Source organism: Arvicola amphibius, chromosome 15 (assembly GCF_903992535.2).
Source record: "Arvicola amphibius chromosome 15, mArvAmp1.2, whole genome shotgun sequence".
Lineage (NCBI taxonomy): Eukaryota > Metazoa > Chordata > Mammalia > Rodentia > Cricetidae > Arvicola > Arvicola amphibius.
In genome coordinates this window covers 49,030,794-49,055,448 of record NC_052061.1, presented here as the reverse complement: position 1 = coordinate 49,055,448, position 24,655 = coordinate 49,030,794, and the positions used below count along the sequence as shown (strand labels likewise).

Sequence of the window (24,655 nt, the reverse complement as noted above, 5' to 3'; positions counted from 1 at the left end):
CCTTAAGGCATTGCTCTTGAGCAAGCATGAGTTACCCCAAATGGCCCGATGTGGATATTATGATTCTGGAAATCCTTCTATGATGAAGAGCCTGAGGCCCCAACCCGGGATTCCTTTATGACTACACATGTCCACCCCATTCTCCCCTACTTGCCTGTCCTTCCCAGGCCAATCGGCACCCGGAGCTCCTCAGACTCTAAGAGGAATTAGACTCTCATAGTGCTGTGTAGTCCAGGAGGTCTTCTGGGCCGTCCCTGATGGTAGAGACAGGGACTCATGTGACGATTACACGCCCACATTCCAATGTCCTCACACCTGAGGTTTTTCCTCCCAAACCAAGGCAGATCTGCTGTTTTCCAAAGTGGGTTCTTGTTTTATCCGTACTCAGTGGTTCCTCAAGAATATGATGTGACTGCTTGTGGCCTCTTTTGTTGCTTTCTGGGTCTGAAGCTTCGTTATAGAGAAGACAAACTAAGTGGAGAAACCCAGCCCGAATGTGGGCAGCACATCCATTAGACTGACAACTTGGGTGAAATAGGAAAAAAAAGAATATTCAATAGATCAGGCAGTCGAGGCCAGCAGCCCCTCACCCCATATGGGTGTGTGTGCATATAGTGATATATTATTTGTGTTTTAATAAATAAAGCTTGCCTGAAGATCAGAGGGCAAAGCAGCCACACTAGTCAGTCATACAGGCCAGGGAGTGGTGGCGCACACCTTTAATCCCAGGACTCAGGAGACAGAGACAGAGGGATCTTTTTGAGTTCAAGGCAACCCTGGGCTGCATAAGATTGATCCAGAAACAGATCCAGGTGGTGATGGCTCACACCTTTAATCCCAGTGTGTAGGAGTTACAGTTTTAATCCCAGCAGTAGGAAGGTGGAGACAGGAGCAATATAATTAGGTGTCAGTAGAATATGAAGGGGAAGAGACAGGAACTCAGCGGAGTGTGGAGTCTGAGAAATCATGGAGACAGGATCTCGACCTTTCAGGTCTGAAGATTTGGTAGAGGTAAAAGTTCTCTCTAGTGACTGACTGCTTTGCTTTTCTGATCTTCAGGCTGAACCCCAATATCTGTCTCCCGGTTTTTATTATTCATGCTACATGTGCACTTGTGTGCTCGTATGTGTGTGCATGTGCATGCTTGTGTGTATGTGTGTGTGGTGTGTGTGTGTGTCCTGGCTGTCATGGTGTGAGCCGCCCTGTTCTTTCATACCTGCCCACTATGATGAAATTCCCGATACTGAAGTGAATCTTCCTTTCCTGGGGTTGTTTCTCTTGGGTGTTTGGCCACAGCAGTGAAAAGTCCAATTAAAGGGGAAAGATTCTTCACTTCTAAGGAAGAATCACAATATAGCAGCCCAGAGTCCCCAGCTTACCCGAGTCTTTCTGTATGTTCCCAGCTTAGTACAGGACCCCGTTTGTGTTTCCCACTCACAGGGTGAGACTCTGGGTTTCCCTTTTAGCAATGTCTGCCCTTGGCTACAGGAGGTAAGACTCTCCTCACAGCAAGTCTGGAAGCTCATAGATCATTCCTACAACTCTTTGTTTTTAAATAGGGTCTTAGCTCACACGTGGTGGTGCATTCCTTTAATACCAGCATTTAGATAACAGAGGCAAGAAGAGCTCTTTGAGATCAAGGCCAGCCTCGTCTAGAAAGTGAGTTTCAAAACAGGACTACATAGACTCCTTGTCTCTCTATGTCAAATAAAACAAAAACTACACACCAGGGTCTTAATGGGTACCCAGCCCAGCCCATGTTGGGTTTGAACTCATGGTCCTCTTGTCTCTGCTTCCCAGTGTACATCTTTCTGTCTCTTACTTTTAATGTTTAATTAGGGCTGGAGAGGTGGCTCACAGGATAAGAGCACTTCTCTCTTGATGACCACAAGCAGCTATAACAAACTGCTGTAGCAGAGTGGTGTGTTTACTTTTCAGTTTTTCTTTTCATTGTGTTTCTAGTGCATATTTTAACTATACATCATTACGACATTTTCATACATGTATGTCATGTTCTTTTTTTTTAATTTATTAAGTATACAATATTCTGTCTGTGTGTACGTCTGCAGGCCAGAAGAAGGTACCAGACCTCATTACAGATGGTTGTGAGCCACCATGTGGTTGCTGGGAATTTAACTCAGGACCTTTGGAAGAGCAGGCAATGCTCTTAACCTCTGAGCCATCTCTCCAGCCCCGTATATCATGTTCTTAACAGCTTTGAAAGGTCCATTTATTTTATTACGTGAATGAGTGTTTTGCCTGCACATGTGATGTGCTCCACGTGCATGCCTGGTGCTCTCAGATGCTGGGAGAGGGTGTCAGATACTCCAGAACTGGGGTTAAAGACGGCTGTGAGCCACCATATGGTGCTGGGAGCTGAAACCCTGGTCCTTCCCAAAAACAAGTGCTCTTTAACTGCTAAGTGACGTCCCTAGCTCCTGTTTCGACACAGGGTCTTTCGTCACCTAGGCTGGCCTCAAGCTTTCTTTGTGACTGAGGAGGATCTTGAACTTGCAACCCACCTTCCTCCATCTCCGGTGAGCTAGGGTTACAGGCTTGCAACATGACACCCAGTTATTGTTTGCAGTTCTCAAGGCTGAGCCTGCCAAAATCTAGGTCATCTAGAAGATCTAGAAGACCCACTTCTTGGTTTATAAATGACCACCTTCCCTTGTTCCCTGCTTGGGGAACAGCAGGTATTGTGTGTCTTAAAAGGGCACTAATACACGACTTGATTGTGCACTTGGAAGGCTGGGTAGGAGGAGCTTGAGTTTTAGGGCTACATAGGGAGACCCTGTCTCAAAAAAAAAAAAAAACTAAGTAAAGGTAGAGAATAAACAAACAAGCAAACAAATACACTAATCCCATTCACGACTAATACAAGGAGACTTTATCCTTACTGCCTCTCAAAGGTCCACCTCCTGGTACCATCATATTGAGGATATGGATTTCAGCATATGAATTTGGGGGTTGGGATACCAATATTCATTCCATAATGGAAGTTATATGAATTAAATCTTTTAAATTAATTTTAATTTATGTGTGTGAGTGTTTTGTCTGCATGTATGTATTTGTACCATGTGGGTGCAGTATTGTTAATGGCCAGAAGAATGTCTTAGCCATCAAAACCCCAGGACTGGAGCTACAGATAGTTGTGAGCCATCACGTGGGTGCTGGGAACTAAACAACTGAATCCAGGTCCTCTTCAAGAGTGCAAAGTGAGCTGGGAGGGTGGTGGCGCACGCCTTTAATCCCAGCACTCAGGAGGCAGAGACAGGCGAATCTTTGTGAGTTGGAGGCCAGCCTGGACTACAAGAGCTAGTTCCAGGACAGGTTTCAAAGCTACAGAGAAACCTTGCCTCGAAAAACCAAAAAAAAAAAAAAAAAAAAAAAAAAAGTCATTAATCTGGAAACAGCCCTGATGTCCGTCAACACACAGATCTAAACAATGGCACAGAGCACAGCCGTGTAGAGGAACTGTCTGTACATACATGACATGGATGAAGTCATAAAGAACACATAGGGGAACCAACCCAGTGCCAGTCACTGGCACAGATGAAATGAGGGAGGAGGATGGGTCTCTGGGAAGGATGCAGGCTTCTGTGGAGAGGCCCACAGGGACTTGTTAGGAATCCTGAACTGTCGTCTGTCCCAGTCCTTCCTGTGGTAATCACGTGGTGTGTGAATTAGTGGAATCAGGTTAGCTGAACCTGTGGAGAACTTGGCTATTGTCTGGGTTTGAGATGGTGAGCTGATGTCTCCCTGGGAAAATCTGAAAAGAGGGACCAGGGGCTGGAACTACCCTTTAAAGGACGGCAAGGACAGGTGGACATCGGGTCAGTATGTGCTTCATGGGTTTGTGTAGATCATGACTTACTCTTCACCCGGAGGACAAAGGGGTTGGAGCCCAGGTACTGCACTGCAGCATCATGGGTCAAAGCAAAACAAAAAACCCAAAGCAAAAAACAAAAAAACAAACACACTAAGCAAACGGAAGACGTTTTATTCAGTTGTATACAAATCTCCAGGACGTTGGTTGCTGCAAGTAGCATTGTAGTCATTAAGTTCTGTGCTTCTTGGCAGCTGCCTAAGGAGACAGTGAGGCCGGGGGCAGGGGGGGGCGGGGAGGGGGGCCTGGCGGTGCCTAAGGAGACAGTGAGGCCGGGGAAGGGTCCTGGCGGTGTGGGAGATGAAAACGTCTTCCTGGACCTACTTTGTTAGCACACTGATCACTTTGTGCTGAACTACTACTTACCACAAATGTCAAACTTATACAAACAGCATGGTTTCTAGGGAGGCAAAGAAAGCTGCCCTCTTGTGTTGTCAGAATACAGAGAAAGGGATGCTGCACTTCCCACTCTGGGGGCCCCTCCTGGCCAGCGCCTCCACAGGGGAGCATTTTTGAAACAGAAAAATTGTGTCATTCCCAGTCACTTATTAAATTGTACTTTAGTCTGCTCAAATCTTCTGTCCTGAAGATTATCCATTTGTTGCTTGCCGATGGGGGCGCTCTTCCAAGTCCCTCAAACTCTGGTTGGGGGCAGGGCATCCCACAATTATCTGTCCCAGGGCCCTGCAACTCGAGGGTGGAGCCTCTTTGGAGCTGCCCAACTAGAGCCTGAGCCACGTTTTTTTAAGGGCTGGGCTGCTTGCAGACAGCGAGGCACACAGCTCACAGAGAAGGACTTTGTGGTGAGTGGGGATCCCTAAGGGATACGGGAGATGGGGCTAATGTCAGAGGCTGCTCCAGGATTCGGCAGAAGCATTCTTGTCGACCCAAGCAGGGCAGCTGTGTGGGAAGACTGAAGGGTGGGAACCGACTCTCTGCTAGATAGGGGCTTCACGACACAGTTCCCACTACTGCTTTGGGGCCTCTGGGAGTGAGACAAGCAGCTTCAAAGTCCACAAGGATATTCATAACATGTCACCAAGCCCACAAGTTTGTTGTTGAGGTGCAGCAGCCCTGCATACAAGTGGCCAAGAACTGGCGGCCAAGGCAGAATTCTGCCGAGCAAAGGACCACACACACTCTCAAGGTCAGACAGATGCTACTGCCAGCCCAAAGCCAGAGCACAGAGGTCTGTACTCCTGGAGAGGACTGGGGCCTTCCTTGGCCCAGACGACAGGTAATTCTGACCAAGGTTCTGAGATGGCCCTACAAAGGTGCCTGAGAATGATGCCAGCAGCCACCTTGTATGGACCTGGCTCCACATTTTAGTGATGGAACAGCAGACTGACTTGCGCCTGCTGGGAAGAGCTTGGGCCCTGGATAACAGACTCCTTCGTCTCCAGCCCCCCTTCCAGCACCAGCATGAGTGAACGCATGAACACCACTGAAGTCTTCGATGGCATCCGCTTCCCAGGGTTCATTCACACTCTGGAGTCCCTGAAAGCGGCCTGTGCTTTCCAGTTCCAGGACAAAGACGTCCTCTTGGTGACATTCCCCAAGTCAGGTGAGAGACGGGGACTGGGACAAGGAGCATGAGCAAAGCAGGGAGATCAGTGTTACCTTCCGCCCACAGGCCTAGTTCCCTTTCTTAGACCCCTACACCCCCACTGTCACCCCTGTCCCCTGTGATTCTGGTGTGAGCTGTAGGGTTGCCTCTCTGGCCATGGAGCCCCAGTAGCAGGCCTGGCCAGTGATTTTTCTATCTAGCAGCCTCAGGAGCTATAAGGTGTCCTTTTCCCGGGCACCAGCAGCCTCCCGCATACCTTTGTCAGGTTCCCACCAACTTCTCTAATCTCACTTGCATGAACATGCTCCAGAGCCTGAGGGAAGACGCTGGCCGTGATGTGGGGTGCATGCTGAGAACCTGGCTCCATCTGGGATGCTCTTAGGCCTTTTGGGGGACAAGCTTTGCCTTGCCTTGAGCCATGCTGAGGTGAATGGTGTCTGTTGCCCCACTGAAGTGTGTTGATGTGGGGACAGGAACCCTCTAATCACACAGCACTGCCTGCTTTCCTTCATCCAAACGTGGCCGGGTGCCAACATGGTTCTGCAAGACTCTGTACAACCATCCTCTCCCTCTTGAATCCATAAGGATAGGCACCCAAGGTAAGGATTCCAACCAGGGGTCGAGTTTGCCTTTGTCTCTTGGGGCCATAATGCCTATTAAGAGTAACATCTGGCTGGAGAGATGGCTCAGAGGTTAAGAGCATTGCCTGCTCTTCCAAAGGTCCTGAGTTCAATTCCCAGCAAAAGCATGGTGGCTCACAACCATCTATAACGGGGTCTGGTGCCCTCTTCTGGCCTGCAGGTATACACACAGACAGAATATTGTATACATAATAAATAAATGTTTTAAAAAAAAAAGAGTAACATCTGCCTCCTGTGACTTGGTCACCAGGGCCACTGGATGAGCAAACAGTTCAGCAGATAGGGCCAGCTGTCCCTCCTACACTCCACATTCCTGCCTCCTCTTCCTCCTACACCAGACCTGCTTCCCCTCCACCCCACATAACTGTCCTACTTTGCAGATACCTTGCTCCCTCCACCTGCTCCCCTCCCTTCTCCCTGCTCCTCTCCCTTCCCCCGGCTCCCTGGATCAGAGCCCTCCCTGCCTTCACACCTCACCACATCTACCCACCCAGGGGCCTGGTCTGTGGGCTGGGTTGCCCACCAGAAGAAACACAGTGGGAGGGCTGGGACTCATTAGGCTGTGCCTAAGGCTCTCTCTCTCTCTCTCTCTCTCTCTCTCTCTCTCTCTTCTCTATAGCCTCCTGCAGGAGAGGGCAGCAGAGCTATGGGCCCTAAGTCCTGCCTGGGTGGGTCCTGGATCCAGAGGGTCAGTGTCCCTGTGTGGGGGCATGGGTGGGGAGGAATCATCCCTCAATCCCTCAATAACCGTGTGAGCAGATCCTGATAGAGCAGGGCCTGGTCTGCAATTGGCCAGATACGCTGGTGGCCCTGCAGGCAGGTGGGAGGAAAGGGCCACACCTGCTCTGAAGAGCCTTTCCTGGCTTGCATTTGTTTAGACTGGCTCTGTCTGACTTGGAAAAGGTGGCGGTAACCTTCCTTCCCATTCTGAAAGCTAGAGAAGCTAAAGGAGGGCCCTGTGGCCTCCCATTCCCTTCTAGGATCCCAGTATTAGATATCTCTAAAGGGAACCCCAGGACAGGGCGACTTCTTGAGGGGAAAGATCCTGCACAGCTCCCCAGAGCCCCCTCCTTTTGGCCCAAGGCCTAAACTCCTTACAAATGTCTGAAGTAGAGAAAGTCACAGCTCGGTGGAGTGTTTGCTTGATGTAGGTCAGAGCCTAAGTTACGTTTCTTGTTTTTTTGTTTTTGTTTTTTTTTTTTTTTTCGAGACAGGGTTTCTCTGTGTAACAGTCCTGGCTGTCCTAGAACTTGCTCTGTAGACCAGGCTGCCCTCGAACTCACAGAGAGCCACCTCTCTCTGCCTCCTGAGTACGAGTACTGGGATTAAAGGCGTGTGCCACTACCACTCTAAGTCTTGGTTACATTCTTAACAGAGAAGAACAGATAGGCTTTTTGAAAAGACCATCACCAAGGTTTGAATGTTCTAGAACATTCAGTTAAAAAGTGGTAGTGAGCCAAATGTGGTGTTACACACCTTTAATCCTAGAATTCTGGAGGCAGAGGATGGCAGATCTCTATGAGTTCAAGGTAGCCTGGTTTATATACCAGTCAGAGCTACACAGAGAGATCTTGGCTCAAAAAACAAATAAACTGGGCAGTGGTGGCGCACACCTTTAATCCCAGCACTCAAGAGGCAGAGGCAAGTGGATCTCTGTGCGTTCAAGTCCAGCCTGGTCTACAGAGTGAGTTCCAGGACAGTCAGGGCTATACAGAGATAACCTGTCTTAAAAAAAAAAAAAAAAAAAAAAAAAAAAAAAAAGAAAAGAAAAACACAACCGTATTTACCAGAACAATCTCTGAACATCATAAATCAGCTGAAACTCTTTTGGCCTCATCTCACTCCTCTGCCTTGCTTGATGGAGTCACGGCAGCATCATCCATACCGAGGAGGTCCCAAGCCACCGTACAGTGAGCGTCCATCTCATCCCAGGACCCTCCAGTACTCAGCAGTAATGGTAGAGGTAGGCTCAGGCACAGTTCAACCAAGCAGGAAGTTGGCATGTACGAGTCAAGTGTTCTTCGGCCAGCTCTGTCTTCTGGTTCCACAGTGGAGCCTCTTCCTCTTTGCCCTGCCTCACGGTCCTGCATCTGATGCCTTCCTGGCAGACCTAGGCCCACATTCGCCTCTCCTCTCTCCCTGCCTGTCCCCTCATGGGGTAGGAGAGATTCTGCCATAAGGATTGGCCTGAGGACCTTAAGGTGGGAATCGTCATGGATCACAGAGTCCAGTGTCATCACAGGGCCCTGTAGAGCAGAGCATACGGCTCAGAGATGAGAAAGGAGATGTCATGACAGAAGCAGGGGCAGACGGGAGGCATGGAGAGGCTGCAGTGCTGCTTTTGGAGTTGGGAGAGACAGCGTGGAAGGAATATGGTAGCCCCAAGAAGCTGGAAAAGGAACAGTCACAAGGAAACATGACCTCAGGTGCCAGCTCTGCTATCACCCTGATTCCAGAAGCAGAGTATGAGTTGCATTGTTGAAAGCCACTAGTGTGGTGGTTAGTTGTTACATTTATTTATTTGTGTGTGTGTGTGTGTGTGTGTGTGTGTGTAGTGTGGTGTGTTCAAGAACACACTGTGCCTGTATGGAGGTCAGATGGCAGCTTTCAAGAGTCGTTCTTCTCTTTCCACCACGTAGGTACAATTTTCCAAATTACTGATGAACATAAATCACAGTGACAGAAACAGACAAACTGACAAACATTAAGGCGAGCTGGTTCTTACCTCCTACTGGGTCCAGAACGGGTCTGGGGGCGATCCGATTCCCAGCCAATACACCAAATGTTGGACCCTAAAGTCCAGTTACCGAGGAGAAGTCGCCCCAGGAAACCATTCACACCGCAGTTGTTGCAAAAGCAAAAGCAAGAGGAATTTAATTGGCTGGCTCATCAGGGTCCCTCAGCCTCTGGAGGTAAAGGACCCCGAGTGGCTGGTTTTTTTTAAAAAAATATTTATTTATTTATTATGTATACAATACTCTGTAGTATACATACTCTGTGGTGTGTATGTCTTCAGGCCAGAAGAGGGCACCAGACCTCATTACAGATGGTTGTGAGCCACCATGTGGTTGCTGGGAATTGAATTCAGGACCTTTGGAAGAGCAGGCAATGCTCTTAACCTCTGAGCCATCTCTCTAGCCCCCTGAGTGGCTGTTACAGGCTACTTTTAAAGGAAAAAAACCACAGAAGCAAAGGGGGAGTCCAGGAGTTGTGTGTCAACTATTGTGACAGGCTTGTTTAATGATCAGCTAACTACGATTGGTGATTGCTATGGCGATTGCTGGGTTGGTTGAGCAAGGAGGAACATCTGCAGGTCGTTTTGCCCCAGTCCCAGGTACTAGGTCGTTTTGCCCCAGTCCCAGGTACTAGGTCGTTTTGCCCCAGTTCCAGGTACTAGGTCGTTTTGCCCCAGTTCCAGGTACTAGGTCTATTCGGAGAAAAACTGCAGAGGGATAGAAAATACCTGGGAAAGTACCCAAAGCTTCAGTGCACATGTGGGTGATTATCAGGTTCCTGGTTCCAAGGGGAGGAGGGGCAGTTATGCTGAGATGCCTCAGAAATGTCTTTCAGTTCCCAAGGGAGTTTATCAGGCTTGCTGGCAAGCCTCTTTACCCATTGAGCCATCTCACCAGTCAAGCTGGTGCTCATTTGCTACAGCAGCTATACCAGGGGGTCCGAGGAAGACACTTGACCACTGCCTTTGTGTCCAGGATCACATGCCACACTTAGCACCATACCAGTGCAAGTCCCTCACCATTTAGAGTAAATGGAGGCCTGAGCAGGTTACTGAGCGGACATTCAACTGCTCAGGACTGGGTCTTGCTTTGCCAGAGCACAGGTGGTCCTGTGTGTCTCTCTCTCCCTTCTCAGAAAACCTGCTTTTGTGTCTACTCCTGATCAACATAGGGGCCGCTTGTGTACCCCAGGCTCCCAGAGGCTGACCGGCTCTGCACGATGAGACGACACCTAGCTCTCAGGAACACTCACACCTTCCTGCTCCAGAGAGCACAGAGCCAGCTGCAAAACTCTGCCCGTCTTCATGAAAGAAAGAAACGGTGGCACAAATGTGCCGTAAGGCAGGAAGGTGGGAAACTCCAGCCTCCTCTGGAAGCCACTCCTGCTCAGCTGTGTGACTCCAGACCCTTTCAATGACACCTTTTACGTCTGTGTCTCCTATCTCCTTGATACAGTCAGGGCATTTCCCCGTTATCTGTGATCGCAAACAAGATCATACTCAGTAGTGGTCTAAAAATATTAAAGGGAGGAGTCTAGAAATCACTGACTACTGTCTTAAATTGTGTGGTAACTGCTTCTTCCAGCCTAGAATGTGGGTTGTCCAGTGTAGCTATGCTGTGTACAGAACTGGTCCCATTGACCTCTTGGCGAAGTTCCCAGTTATCAAATCTGCAGCCACAGAATCCAATGCTTGTGTTCGAGTTGCCCTCAGTCCCAAAGGACGTGAGCAGTGATACTGTCCCACGCAGACAAAGAGGCCAAAGAGGGCTTCCTTCCCTAAAAACGTACAAGTTTCCAACCTAATAAGGAAGAGACAAGATCATCTCAGGTTGCGAAGGTCTATGAAAAACAAAAACAACAACAAAACCATGAAATTGTGAAGGTAAAGAAACTCAAGCTAGTGTTGCTGTTACCACAGAGTGAGGTCACCCTTGAGGCAACATGGAAAAAGCGCTGAAGTTGTGTAGGTCCTGGGCTTGGCAGCGAGTGTCCCATGGGGACAGTGTCAGGATAAGGGACAGAGCAGCCCTAGTGGGCCTGGGGAGCAAGCAGCAGTTCCCAGCCTGGGGCCAGATGAGACACAGCGAGAAAAAAGACTCTAAGTAGGGTGGAAGAAATGGTTGATGACTGGGTGTTGTGGTGCACACACCTTTAATCCAGCACTTGTGGGGCAGAGGCCAACCTGTTTTACAGAGTGAGTTCCAGGACAATCAGGGCTGTTACACAGAGAAACCCTGTCTCAAACTGAACCCTCCCCCCCGCAAAAAAAAGAAAAAAGAAATGGTTAATGGTAGTATGCTGTAATTAATCTTGATGTGTGATGTTTTTATTTAAGGTTTGTATTTATTTATCTATCTATCTAGATATCTATCTATCTATCTATCTATTTATTTATTTTGGGAGAGAGTCTCTCTGTGTTGCTATGGCTGTACTGAAACTTACTATGTAGACCAGGCTGGCCTAGAACTCAAAGATATCCCTGGCCTTTGCTAGAATTAAAGGCATGTGCACCATGCCCCAGTCCAAGGCATTTTTTTAATATTTATTTTATTTATTATGTATACAATATTCTGTCTGTGTGTATGCCTGAAGGCCAGAAGAGGGCAGCAGACCTCATTACAAATGGTGAGCCACCATGTGGTTGCTGGGAATTGAACTCAGGACCTCTGGAAGAGCAGTCAATGCTCTTAACCACTGAGCCATCTCTTCAGCCCCTCCAAGGCATTTGTTTTGTTTTGTTGTTTTGTTTTTCGAGACAGGGTTTCCCTGTAGTTTCTAGAGCCTGTCCTGGAACTAGCTCTTGTAGACCAGGCTGGCCTCGAACTCAGAGATCCGCCTGCCTCTGTCTCCGAGTGCTGGGATTAAAGGCGTGCGCCACTGCCGCCCGGCTCCAAGGCATTTTTATAATAAATTTTATGAAAGAAAAAAATGCAAGGCTGGGAGAATGTGTTTCCATAATTTCTGCTATAGAGCATTTTTTTTTTTTTTTTTTTTTTTTTGGTTTTTCGAGACAGGGTTTCCCTGTAGTTTCTAGAGCCTGTCCTGGAACTAGCTCTTGTAGACCAGGCTGGCCTCGAACTCAGAGATCCGCCTGCCTCTGCCTCCCGAGTGCTGGGATTAAAGGCGTGCGCCACCACCGCCCGGCTCGATATTATTTTGTGTTGTACTTTAGAAAAGGCTACTGTATGAACATTATAAAGGAATTTGCCACTGGGTGTGGTGGGGCACATGGATCTCTCTGCGTTTGAGCCACACCTATTCTACATAGTGAGTTTCAGAACAGCTAGAGCTACATGGTGAGACCCTATCTCAAAAACAATAGCAGCGAAAGGAAAGAATGAAAGAGGAAGCTGCCTGTTTGTTTGCGATGCTTCACACTTGGTTTATTCCTGTGTGGTGTGAAGATCTCATGTCGCGTTTTGCCAGACAGCTGTTGACCCAGAGGGGTTGTGCTGGACCATAGCTCTGAACTTAATTTTCCTGACCTCCCTTGTGTGTCTTACTGGGCTTCCCATGGGAGCCACTGTTGTTCTCGGGCCTGGCTGCCATGTGTTTCTTTTCAGTGTAATCAGCATCAATTTGTCTAACTCTGTAGAAACCTGAGGGTATTTTTATTGGAACTGTGTTTGATTTGCAGATTAGCATGGAAGAACTGGTCTGTTTATTTTGTCAAGACATCCTGTCTAAGGACAGAGGATTCTCCATCTGCCCAGTCCACCCCCATGTCTTCATAGAGGCAGGAACACTCTTCCCACAAAGCCTTTACACATTCCTTCTTCTTGGTCTCTGTTCCGGCTATCGTAGGGCTTTCTCTGCTCTTTTACCTCTAAGTTGCTACTGTGGGGTGCATGAGGACAACTGATTTTCTTTTCTTTATTAAAAAAAGTTTATTTATACTTTTTTATGTATGGAGTACTTTACATGTTTGTCTTTATGATGCATGCATGCCTGGCGCCTGCAGAGGCCAGAAGAGGTTGTCACAGGCCTGGAACTGGAATTACAAACAGGTGTTAGCTTCCATATGAGTTCTGGGAATCAAATCCACATCCTCTGAAAGAGCAGCCAGTGTTCTTAACTACTGGGCTATTTCTCCAGTTCCAGGACTCTGATTTTTTCCCAAAGCATACCTTTTTGTTTTCTCTTTCTTTCCTTCCTTTTTTGTTTTTACTTAACAAGGACTGAAACCTAGGGCTTCGTAATGCTAGGCAAGTGATCTACCCTTGAGCCTGTCCCCAACCCCAAACATGCTTTTTAGAGACAAGCCAGGGCTAGAAGACAGAAACTGATACTAAAAACAAGGGTTCTACTATAACAAAAAAAAAAAAAGTGAGATGTGTGGAAGAGATGCATGCTAGGAAAAGCCTTCATTGCCACAAGCAGGCAGCTCTGTAGTGAAAGAGCAGAGAGAAAAGAGAAAGGAGCTGGAGTTTGGCAATGGTAGAGCACTTAATTCATACATAGCCCTGGGTTCCACCTATAGGACCCCAGGAAAGGGAGGAAGGGAGAAGACAGAAGGGGAAAAGCCCTAAGCTCTTTAAAAAAAAAAAACCCTAAATTGAAGTTATCTATTTGCGGCAGAGGAGAGGGACTAGAAAACTTCTACTTGCACAGAATGTTAGCAGAAATAAAGACAATAAAACTATACTAAAGGTCAGGTAGTGGTGGCACATGCCTTTAATCCCAGCACTCAGGAGGCAGAGGCAGGCAGACCTCTGTGGGTTCAAAGCCAGCCTCGTCTACCCAGTGAGTACTAGGACAGCCAGAGCTACATAGTGAGACCCTGTCTCAAAAAACAAATAAACACATTGATTAAGGTCTCAAATAGCAATAAGGACCACGTTTAGTGGCAGAGACTCAGCTGGCCAGGTTTGGGTTCTGTGGTCTGTGGAAGATAGTGCAATGAGAATGGGAGACTAGGCTTGCCTCAGAACCCTTGCCATCCTGATTACACTGTTAACAATGCACCTAATTCATCTGTTACTCTGAGGGGAAAAAAGAAAAACTGGAATGTCTTAGGCAGAAGTAGTCACACCCCCATCTCCTGCCCCTACCCCTTGTCCTGCAGGTACCACATGGATGCAGCAAGTGCTGAGCCTTATCTTCTATGAGGGCCAACTGTGGCCTATCCACCACCTCCCCAACTGGGCCCGCATGCCTTGGATAGAGCAAGTCTCCTTTAGCAAAGTCGTTCCCGAGCTTAGAAGTTCCTGGCCTCGTCTGTTCACCTCCCACCTGTGTGCCAAAGTCCTGGCCCCGGCTCTGATGAAGTCCAAAGCCAAGGTAGGAAACAGGTGCCTTCACATGCCTCAGCGTTTGCGCAAGAGCTTTAGGGGTCCAAAGGGTCCAAAGGATTTAGTTCACCTTCAAGTCCTGGGGTAAAGGACATGGAATGCAGGAGGGTAGAATCAGCATCAGACCTAGGCTAGAGTAGGGGCAGGGTCTATACAGCAGGAAGCTTCTGCCAGGCCAGTAGTGTAGCCAAGCCAGAAGGGGGAGGATGGGGTGGGTCAGGCAGGTTCGTTGTTCAGGTGTAGTGAATGTCAGAGTCCTCCATCTTGACTACTTAGTGGTTGACTCCGGGGAAGAGAGGTCCCTTCCTACCTTGGTGGGGGTGGGGGACTGAAGAAACTCCAGTAGATCTTGCAGACAGAGGTCCAGGAGACCTGGAGATTGGAGGAACTTTGATAGGCAAGGACCACTTACCTACTGAGGGGTGATGGTGGCCATCAGCTGCCTGGAACCTGAGAGGGTGAATAACAGTGCCCCCTGCAAGGCAAAAAAATCTAAATATAACAATAAAGAAACCAGCTGGATGGTTGGTGGTGCACACCTTTAATCCCAGCACTTGGGAGGCAGAGGCAGGTGGATCTCTGTGAGTCTGAGGCCAGCCTGGTCTATAAGAGCTAGTTCCAGGACAGCTAGGGCTGTTACACAGAGAAACCCTGTCTCGAAAAAAGAAATAAATAAATAAAAATGGAAGGAAAGAAGAAAAAGAAACCAGCTGGGCAATGGTGGCGCATGCCTTTCATACCAGCACTCGGGAGGTAGAGATTGATGGATTCCTGTGAGTTCGAGACTAGCCTCAGAGCAAGTTCTAGGACAGGTTCCAAAGCTACAGAAAAACCCTGTCTTGATAGAACAAGAAAGGAAGGAAGGAAGGAAGGAAGGAAGGAAGGAAGGAAGGAAGGAAGGAAGGAGAGGAAAGGAGAAAAAGAGAGAGAGAGAAGAGAAGAGATGGAAGCAAAAGGAAAGAAAAGAAAAGAAAGGAAAAGAAAAGAGACCAAAAGCTGCCCCAGGGGCTAAGCACTCACTAGCCATACAGGACTCTCCCTACTGCCGCTCAGTGGCCATGCCTGGCATCCACTTATCGCTACATTTTGGGGGAGTCCAGGCCAGCACTGTGCAACTCTTCCCACCCACACTTCTAGACTGGAGTCAGAGTCCAGGGCTCAGCTCCGTCAGGTCACAGGTCACGGCAGCTGGGGAAGCCTTGGGCCCCAGAGTGCTGAGAACCAGGACTCTGTCCGCCAGGTGGTGTACGTGGCACGGAACCCCAAGGACACCCTTGTTTCCTTCTACCACTTCCACCGAATCGCCAGCTTCCTGCCCGACCCCAGCTCCTTCGAAGACTTTGTGGATGAGTTTCTTGAGGGCACAGGTGGGTCTCGGGGACTGAGGGGGCTCATAGAGCCCCCTCCTTGTCACAGGGCTGGCGGGCAGCTTTGTGCCTTGTTCTAGCCACCTCTGAGGTCACTCCTGCTCCTCCTCCTGGGTCCCAGCCATGTGCCGCTGGGACTGCAGCACCGTCTCTATTTCTTTCTTCCTCAGGCTTCTATGGCTCCTGGTTCGACCATGTGAAGGGGTGGCTGGGCCTCCAGAAGGACCTAAATTTGCTTTTTGTCACCTATGAGGAGCTGCACCAGGTGGGCGCCCCTTCCACATATCCAACAGGCCACCTACAGCCAAGTCTTCCTCAGTCAAAGCCCCGGCATCCCCAGCCCTTCCAGAACATGCTGTGAAGCTTGTTTTCCTAAGACAGGACTACCAACGATATTGTGCTTTCGAATCTCTGGCTGCTCCTGATTCAGACACTCTCCAGCTTCCCCAAAGTAACGGTCATTGTGAGCCTTGTTGGTAGGAGATTCAAGCAATTTTTAATTTTTATCTTATGTGTATAAGTGTTCATCTTCATGTATGTCTGTGTACCAAGTGTGTGCCTGGTACCCAAGGAGGTCAGAAGAGGACACTGGATCCCTAGAATTGGTGTTAATAGACAGTTGCAGCATCTAGCACCATGTAACACGTAGCACCATATGGGTGCTGGGATTCGAACCCATGTCCTCTACAAGAGCAATAAGTGTTCTTAACTTCGGAGACACCTCTCCAGCCTGAGTTTCAAGAAGTTGTTATGTATACAATATTCTGTCTGTATGCCTGCAGGCCAGAAGAGGGCACCAGATCCCATTACAGATGGTTGTGAGCCACCATGTGGTTGCTGGGAATTGAACTCAGGACCTTTGGAAGAGCAGGCAATGCTCAAGAAGTTGTAATGTACATTTAGGACTTTAAGATTGTAGATCTGGGGAAACAGCTAAGCCAGGAAAGTGCTCCTGGAATGCGTGTGAGGATGTGTTTGATCCCCAGAACCCCACATCAAAAAGTCAGGGTTGGGGATACACACTGGGGGAGAAAGACAATCAGATCCCCAGGGCTCACTGGCTGGTCAGCCTGGTCTGTTTGGTGAGTTGAAGGTCAGTGATAGCCAGGCAGTGGTGGTGCACACCTTTAATCCCAGCACTTGGGAGGCAGAGGCAGGTGGATCTCTATGAGTTGGAGGCCAGCCTGGTCTAGAGAACAAGTTCCAGGACAGGCTCCAGAGCTACACAGAGAAACCCTGTCTCAAAAAACAACAACAAAAAAGTCAATGATAGACCTTTTCTCAAAAAACAAGACGGATTTCTCTAAGGAAAAGCACTTGAGATTTTCCTTTAGCCTTTGTGCACATGCACACACACACACGCAGACACACATAGACACATAGACAGAGAGAGAGAGAGAGAGAGAGAGAGAGAGAGAGAGAGAGAGAGAGAGAGAGAGAGAGAATAAAATTAAGGGCCAGAGCGATGACTCAGTAGATAAAGGCTTTTGTTGGACTGGCTCAGTCCCTGAAACCCGTGTGGTAGAAGGAGAACTGGTCCCCTTTGGTCCCCACATGTTGCCTTAAGTTATATTTTCCATCTATTGCTGTTATTTTTGTGTTTATCCATCAGAGTAATTTTTGATTCGTATTTGACTGCATCTGAAAATTCAGATAAGCTCCTGCAAGCAGCCCCTGTGCTCTCTCCTGGAACAGACAGACCTGATTACTCAGCCCACCCTGGCACCACCAGCAAATCTGATGCATGATGCTGGAGAACCTTGAGTTCCCCGAGCTGTTCCAATATTATGTGTAAACAGCAAGATTTTTAACTCAGAATAACAAGATGAAATCCACTTCTTCGCAGTACATTTTAAATTATATCCACAAGGCTGACCTTTCAGACGCCTGCAGCTCTGGCTCCAGCTGTTGAGACTGTGTGTGCTTAGGGATTTTTGGGAATCCAAGCTCTGTTGGGTCCTAGAAACTATACACATTCGCCCCCCACCCCCGCAGACAACGTTGGTTTGGCCTCAAGACATTAAAACAAGGAAAACAAAGACTACCATAAATAGATTCGCATCAGTAGAAGTTAGGCCTTTCCAACCGAATGAGTTTTGCTGCAAAAAGTAAAACTCGATCTTCAAGGCTTTTCTTGATCAAATTCTTTAAAGATGTGACATCTCTGAGTGCCAAACACAACGTGCCCTAAACACAAAAATATATTAATACTTGAAGTTACAATTCTCAAGATTTTTATACTCTGCTTCCAATCCTTGGCAATTGGTGGTATGGACCTGATTGGACACGACTTGGCCACATCATCTGACAGGGGCTGAGACCAGACATCCTGGCCTGGAATCCCCTGTTGTGTCTCTTTGGGCTTTGATTTCTGTGTCCCACAATGGGCTGGGCTCGCCCACATCAGTCACTAATCAAGAAAATACTGTTTAGTCTGCAGGCCAATCTTATGAAGGAATTTTCTCAACATTCCCTCTTCCCAGACATGTCTAGGTTTGCATCAAGTTAACAGAAGCCACAGGACAATTGACCCCTAGTTAACTTGACACAACAACACTGTTAAACAATAACCTTTCCTTTCTTACGTATCTAAAACATCTCATTTTAATAGCAAATCACAATATAAAACAATCCATTTATTTATCTATCTATTTATATATTTTTGTTTTTCAAGACAGGGTTTCTTACCAGGCGGTGGTGATGCATGCCTTTAATCCCAGCACTCAGAAGGTGGAGACAGAGGCAGGTGGATCTCTGTGAGTTTAAGGCCAGCCTGGTCTATAGAATGAGTTCCAGGACAGCCAAGGATATACAGAGAACCCTGTTTTGAAAAAAGGAAGGAAGGAAAGAAGAAAGAAAGAAAGAGAAAGAAAGAAAGAAAGAAAGAAAGAAAGAAAGAAAGAAAGAAAGAAAGAAAGAAAGAAAGAAAGAAAGAGAAAGAAAGAAACTAAGAAAGGGTTCCTCTGTGTAACCCTGGATGTCCTGGAACTCACTCTGTAGACCACGCTGGCCTCAAACTCAGAGATCTTCTTGCTTTTGCCTCCAAGTGCTGGGATTAAAGACACCACCACCATCTGGCCTTTATTTATTTATTTATTTATTTAGGTTTTTTGGAGACAGTTTCTCTGTAGCTTTGGTGCCTGTCCTGGGCACTAGCTCTTGTAGACTAGGCTGGCCTTGAACTCCCAGAGACTCGCCTGCCTCTGCCTCTGAAATGCTGGGATTAAAGGCGTGCGCCACCGTCGCCCAGCCATTTTTTTTTAATTTTTAAAGAACAAATTTTTCTAGTTTTATTGAGATTATAATCACAACATTTCTCCCTCACTTCTCCCCCCTTCAAACCCCACTCCCATAAAGCCCTCCCTTTGTTCTCCTTCAGAAGTATGGCCTTTTCTTTCATTGTTACTGCATCCTATATGCTCCTAGAGAGACCTTCGTCACCGCATACAATACTGCTTGAATGTATTCTCCTCATCCCCACAGATAAGTGGAGTCTTCACCCCCACCTCAAGGAGATATCTCTCTGCAGTAGCTGGACACTATCACAGAAAACCAGAGCCCGTCAAAACGCAGAGTAGGAGAGCCCAGTCCCAACAGACACATACACATTCCATCTTAAAAGTCCTAGTCTTTAAAGATTCACCTTAAAAGCTCAGTCTCTTCAAAACATCCAAAAATCACTTTCAAAGTTCAAAGCATCTCAAATAGGGAGGAATCAAACCGTAGTCACAATTAAATCAAAGCCAAACCAAAATCCAACAGTATAACGTTCAGAGTCTGATGGTGGGGACCCATCCACAATCCTCTGGGCTCCAGAATGGCCTTAGCAACTCCACCTGTCCAGCTCTGCCAAGCAAAGCATGCACTCCCATGTGCATATGTATGTGTGTTTGTATGTAGATATATATGTCTATGTGTATATGTGTGTATATGTATGTATATGCTTTCATATACACACACATATCGTTAGTTTTTTGTTTTTTTAGTTTTTAGTTTTTTGGGGTTTTTTGGGTTTTTTTGTTGTTGTTGCAGTTTTGTGGCTTTATTTAACACAAATAAAACATGCACACAAGCCATCTATTCATTCTCTTCACTGCGCAGCCTGGCGTTGAGACTGGTGACTCTGATGGCCGGCTGCACTGCTCTTTCTATGATGGCTTTTCGGTTCTTGGAGGAAACACTGTGAGCCATCTCAGCACAGTAAAACTTGTCCACATCAGCAGCTCCTCCAGCTCCTTGACGTTGTGGACCAGAAACTTCCGGAAGCCGCTAGGCAACATCTGCTTGGTTTTCTTGTTGCTGGGCATTAGGATCTGGCCCTTAAATTTTCTCCACACCCTGTTGTCAGTACCTCTGGGTTTCCGCCAGTTTCGCTTAATTTTGACATATCAGTCTGACTGATGCCAGATGAACTTCTTGGTCCTCTTTTTGACGATCTTGGGCTTCACCAGAGGCCGGAGGGCAGCCACGATGCCCAAAGGAGATGGCAGCCACCTCGCAGGCAGCGCAGAGGAAGAAGCGTTAGTTTTTTGAGGCAGGGTTTCTCTGTGTAATTCTTGCTGACCTAGAACTTGCTATGTAGACCAGGCTAGCCTTGAACTCACAGAGATCTACTTGTCCCTCCCTTCCCCATGGAGGGATTAAAGACAACATGCACCACCACAGCCGGATCCCTATGTAGTCTTTTTTTATTTTCTTCAGATTTATTAACCTTATTTTTTATGTGTGTAAATGTTTTACCCACATGTATGTCTGTGCATCACACACAATCCTAGTGCCCTCAGAGGTCAGAAGAATATGTCACATCTCCTAGAACTGGAGTTACAGACAGTTATGAATTGCTGTGGGTGTACTGGGAATTGAACCTAGTTTCTCTGCAAAAACAATAAGTTCTCTGAAGTGCTGAAGCACCTCTCCAGCCCCCCTTGCATTCTTAATGACAATAAAATATTCCATGATATAGACATAGCTAAAATAAATCCCCTTCTTGGTTGGATTTTATGCTGTTTCCAGCTACTTCCTTTAACAGATAATACTGAATTGAATATGGTTGTTCACACTTCTAATTATTTGTACAAATTTTTAATATATTTCGGGGGGGTATTGAGACAGGGTCTCTCTATGTAGCTCTGGATGTCCTGGAACTAACTCACTATATAGACCAGTCTGGCCTCGAACTCACAGAGATCCACTTGACTCTGCCTACTGAATGCTGGGATTAAAGGCATGAGCCATTAAGCCTGGTTTATAACTTTTATTTTTAAGTATGTGCTTATATGTGTGTCTATGTGGACACTTGTGCATTGGATCCCTTGGCGCAACAGTTACAGGCAGCTGCGAGTTGCTTGATGTGGGTGCTGGAAACTGAATTTGGGTCCTTTACAAGAGCAGTATGTACTCATTCTTAACCGCTGAGATATTTCTCTAGTCCCTACTTGTACTATTTTAATGTCTTAATTATCCATTCCTCTGGGCTGGCAATCTTTCTGGGTCCAGGAACCCCGCCGTACCATCCAGAAGTTAAGTGATTTCCTGGAGCGCCCCCTGCGGCCAGAAGAGGAGGATGTCATACTGGAGCATTGCAGCTTCTCCTTCATGAGTCAGAGCAACATGGTCAACTACAGCCTTCTGTCCAAGGAGATCATAGACCAAAGCAAGGGCAAGTTCCTGAGGAAAGGTAGGCCTCTCTCCCAGGCGGGCCCATTCTGGGACCGGTCAACACTCATCTTTTGTTTGTTTGTTTTGTTTTGTTTTGTTTTTTGTTTTTTTTTTTTGGTTTTTTTTTTTTTTGGGTTTTTCGAGACAGGGTTTCTCTGCAGCTTTGGAGCCTGTCCTGGAACTAGCTCTTGTAGACCAGGCTGGTCTCGAACTCACATGTTTGTTTTGTTTTTGAAGACGAGGTCCCTATGTTGCCTTGGCTGTCCTATAGACCAGTCTGGCCTCGAACTCACAGAGATCCTTATGAGTCTGCCTCCTGAGTGCAGGGATTGAAGGTGTGCACCACTGTGCCTGTCCTATCTTTTTGTATCTGATGACAGCCCCCGAGTCTACCCTGTCGACTTTCTTTCCATGCCTTCCTCATGTCTCAGCAGCATTAGTGATGCTGAGGACAGTCCCGGCCCCATGCCATTCTCCTCTGGTGGCGCCTTCACAGGAGTCTCTTTTTGGCCTCAGGCTACAGCTCTGTCTCAAACCTCTCCTCCCAGAGCCACCCAACTTTCTGGAAACCTATCAGAAAGTATCTCAACTCCATCTCTGCCAACTCTTCCAAAAGAAACTGACCTTCACTATGATAATGGGTAACGCGTTCTAGCATTGCCTGAGTCAAGCCCCACCCAACTAGTTCTGAAGAGTGGGTTGTGGAAAAGGTCTTTTTCTACCTGAGTATCTTTGGGATGTTTGGATGTAGAAAGAAGAAGGGGTCTGTGGGGTCCCCATGGCAACTAAAAGTATACCTTGTTATTGTTCCTGATAAAACCCCTGGGTACATCAGAATCCCTTGCCTTTTTAAAAAATTATTTATTTATTTATTTTGTGTGTATTTTGTTTGTATTCTGCCTGCATGTACATCTCTGTGAGGGTGCCTGATTATCTGGAGCTGGAGTTAGAAACAGTTATGAGCTGATATGTGGGTCCTGGGAATTGAACCTGGGTCCTCCGGAAGAGCAGTTAGGGCTCTTAACCATTGAGTCATCTCTCCAGCCCCCAACCTCTTGCCTTTCTTAACAGTCAGAAGAATTAGACCTGTCCTCACAGTCTCCAACAAGACAAATCCTTAGGGCAGATCTTAAAGGTACACATGAACCCAGACACTGGCCTCCAGCCCCCAAGTAAGTGTGGCTTCAGGATGGGGCAGCTGTGGGTGCTCATGACCACATCTTGTAAGGCGGCCGCTTGTTTCCCAGCCGCTCAGCTGCTCAGACCAGAAATAATCACACAGAAACCATATTATTTAAATCACTGCTTAGCCTACTAGCTCTAGCTTCTTATTGGCTAACTCTTACATCTTTATTTAACTCATCTTCATTAAATGGTCATGGCCTACCAGCAAAGTTTTGGCATGTCTGTCTCTGGGGGCTCCATGGTTTCTCCTTCACGCCTCTTTTTTTCCCCAGCATTCAGTTTAGTTTTCCCTACCTTCCTAAGTTCTTCCCTATCAACAGGCCAAGGCAGTTTCTTTATTCACCAATGGTAGTTACAGCATACAAGGGGAATCCCACGTCAACATCCCTTGGCTGCCACCCAAAGCACACAGACTAGGAGTTCTCACACAGCCCTGGAGACCAGAACAAGGCCCTCCGGAGGCCCCTTCCTGCCTCTTTTACTCCTATGGCTCCAGTGCTCCCAGTTTCTGGTTATGTCACCTTCAACTCTACTCCCATACTTAATGATGACCCCTGTCACTAGGTTAGGCCACTCTTGTCCGCTCTTAACCCACTTCCAAATCAAATCATGTTCCCAGGTGTCAGGTGGGAGGTGCACACGCCTCCTACAGGACATAATCCAAAGTATGGGGATTGAGAAACAGTGGTCAGACTCTCAGGGGTTGGCTTGTGGTGTATTCTTGATGTCTTCTCTCCCTGTCTGACTCATGCCGTCTGCCCTTACTCCACCAGGTGTTGTGGGGGACTGGAGGGAACACTTTACTCCTGAACTGGATAAGAAGTTCAATGCTGTCTACCAGTCCAAGATGGGTGACTCTGGTCTCTGCCTCCCCTGGACCATGGACTGACCCTTCTGGCCCATTTGGCCTGTTCACAAAGACCTGTCCTCCTACTATGCTATGCCCCTGGTCTAGCAATAAAAGCTCAGAACCATGCTGTGCAGACTACCCCAGCTCCAGTCTGGATCTGTATACTTCATACCCTTCACCCTGGGACTCGAAAGAGAAGGGGGATGTACGCCCTCAGGACCCTCTTTTTCTCTAGAACTTGGGCATTTACTGGGCTGCCATCCCAAAGTTTTCTTCTGAACCTCCATACGTGACTTCCCTAGACCTTATAGCCTAGGATCATTCTTTCAGAGAGCAAGAGTAAAGATGTAGACAACAGGGAAGTGTCTATGGTGTTCCCTAGGAGACCAAATCTAAACCAGAAAAGTCAAAGTAAGTATTGGGAACAAACACCAATTAATCCAAGTAATGGGAAAGGTCTCTGCCCACTCGCTGGGGCTCCCAGAGTATGTGGGCTGCCTACCAGTATGGCTGCCATCCCAGCCACATGTCCACAGCAGCAAGCTTCTGCTCTGGGAAGGAAGAAGGGTTGGCAGCTCTGGACAGAACTGGGCTCAAATGGAGCCAGCAAAATCCCTTCTAGTCCTCCCCGTGCCAGCGTGCTGCCCATCTGCCTGCACTCTGTGGAATACTCTGATGGAAATATGACAAAGAGCCAGTCCTGGCTTAGAGCCAAGGCATGCTCTGATCCAAGTAGCTGGCTCTAGTACAGGTTGATTCAGAGCTCCGTCCTATTTTCCCTTAGCGCCAGTTCTACCAGCTGTCTGCTCACGCACCGCAACGAGAACAACCCCCTCTACCTGGCCTGGGCTCAGCTATTGGGAAGGGTCCCTGTTTTCTTGCAGGACAGGGCAACATGATGGTGTTCTTTTCCTGCTGCAGGCCACGGTTCAGCCCACAGGAGCCATAAGACCACACGAGTGAGTCAGGGTCTGAGTGCAGAACTGGCACCCCTCTGCCTGTCCCAGTAGGGAACACTAAGGCATCCAGATGCCAAGAATCTGAATCCTAGACATTGTGGCATTTGTGCCCAGTGCTCATCCCCAATGATAGCCCACAATCAGGGAGGTACCAGGTCTGAGGCAGGGCCCCCTCAGAGTCTTGGTGTCAAAAGCCAAACCCAGCTTGCCTACCTTAGACCAGGAGCCACCAAGAGAGTTGAGAAGAGGAGTGCCCTGGGAATGAGATGCAGAGGCAACACGGAGCCTACCCTGGGAGAGGCAGCGAAGGAATAAGCCCTGCTTTTCTGTTTTCTTGGATGCAGATCCTCATGAGGCTTGCCAGTCCAGCTAAGAGGCCAGAATGGCTAAACTCCAATGTCCATGGGTAAGAGGCACCTGGGGGTGGGGCATCAGGCATACAGAACAGGGACTGCCTGCAGAGGGGAACAAGGATGGCCTGTAGCACTGGAACTGTGAACTCAGGACCTCTG

The 24,655-nt window shown here is 47.7% G+C and overlaps 1 protein-coding gene and 1 pseudogene across 4 annotated transcripts; one reads left to right on the top strand and one right to left on the bottom strand.

The window, feature by feature from the left end:
* Positions 1-4,539: 4,539 nt before the first annotated feature.
* On the top strand, positions 4,540-23,322 carry LOC119802299 (sulfotransferase 2A1-like). 4 transcript variants are annotated; one of them, XM_038313272.2, is made up of 7 exons: positions 4,540-4,692; positions 5,293-5,453; positions 13,899-14,113; positions 15,365-15,491; positions 15,662-15,756; positions 20,988-21,168; positions 23,108-23,322. In XM_038313272.2, exons 2-7 carry the CDS (start codon positions 5,312-5,314, stop codon positions 23,221-23,223), a joined length of 876 nt encoding a protein of 291 aa, XP_038169200.1. In that variant the 5' UTR covers positions 4,540-4,692; positions 5,293-5,311; the 3' UTR covers positions 23,224-23,322. The 4 variants fall into 4 exon arrangements, with proteins under 4 accessions (XP_038169200.1, XP_038169203.1, XP_038169201.1 ...); XM_038313275.1 differs by lacking the exon at positions 23,108-23,322 and adding an exon at positions 22,221-22,420; XM_038313273.2 differs by lacking the exon at positions 4,540-4,692 and adding an exon at positions 4,699-5,126.
* LOC119802190 lies at positions 19,569-20,124 on the bottom strand (annotated as a pseudogene).
* Positions 23,323-24,655: the final 1,333 nt, after the last annotated feature.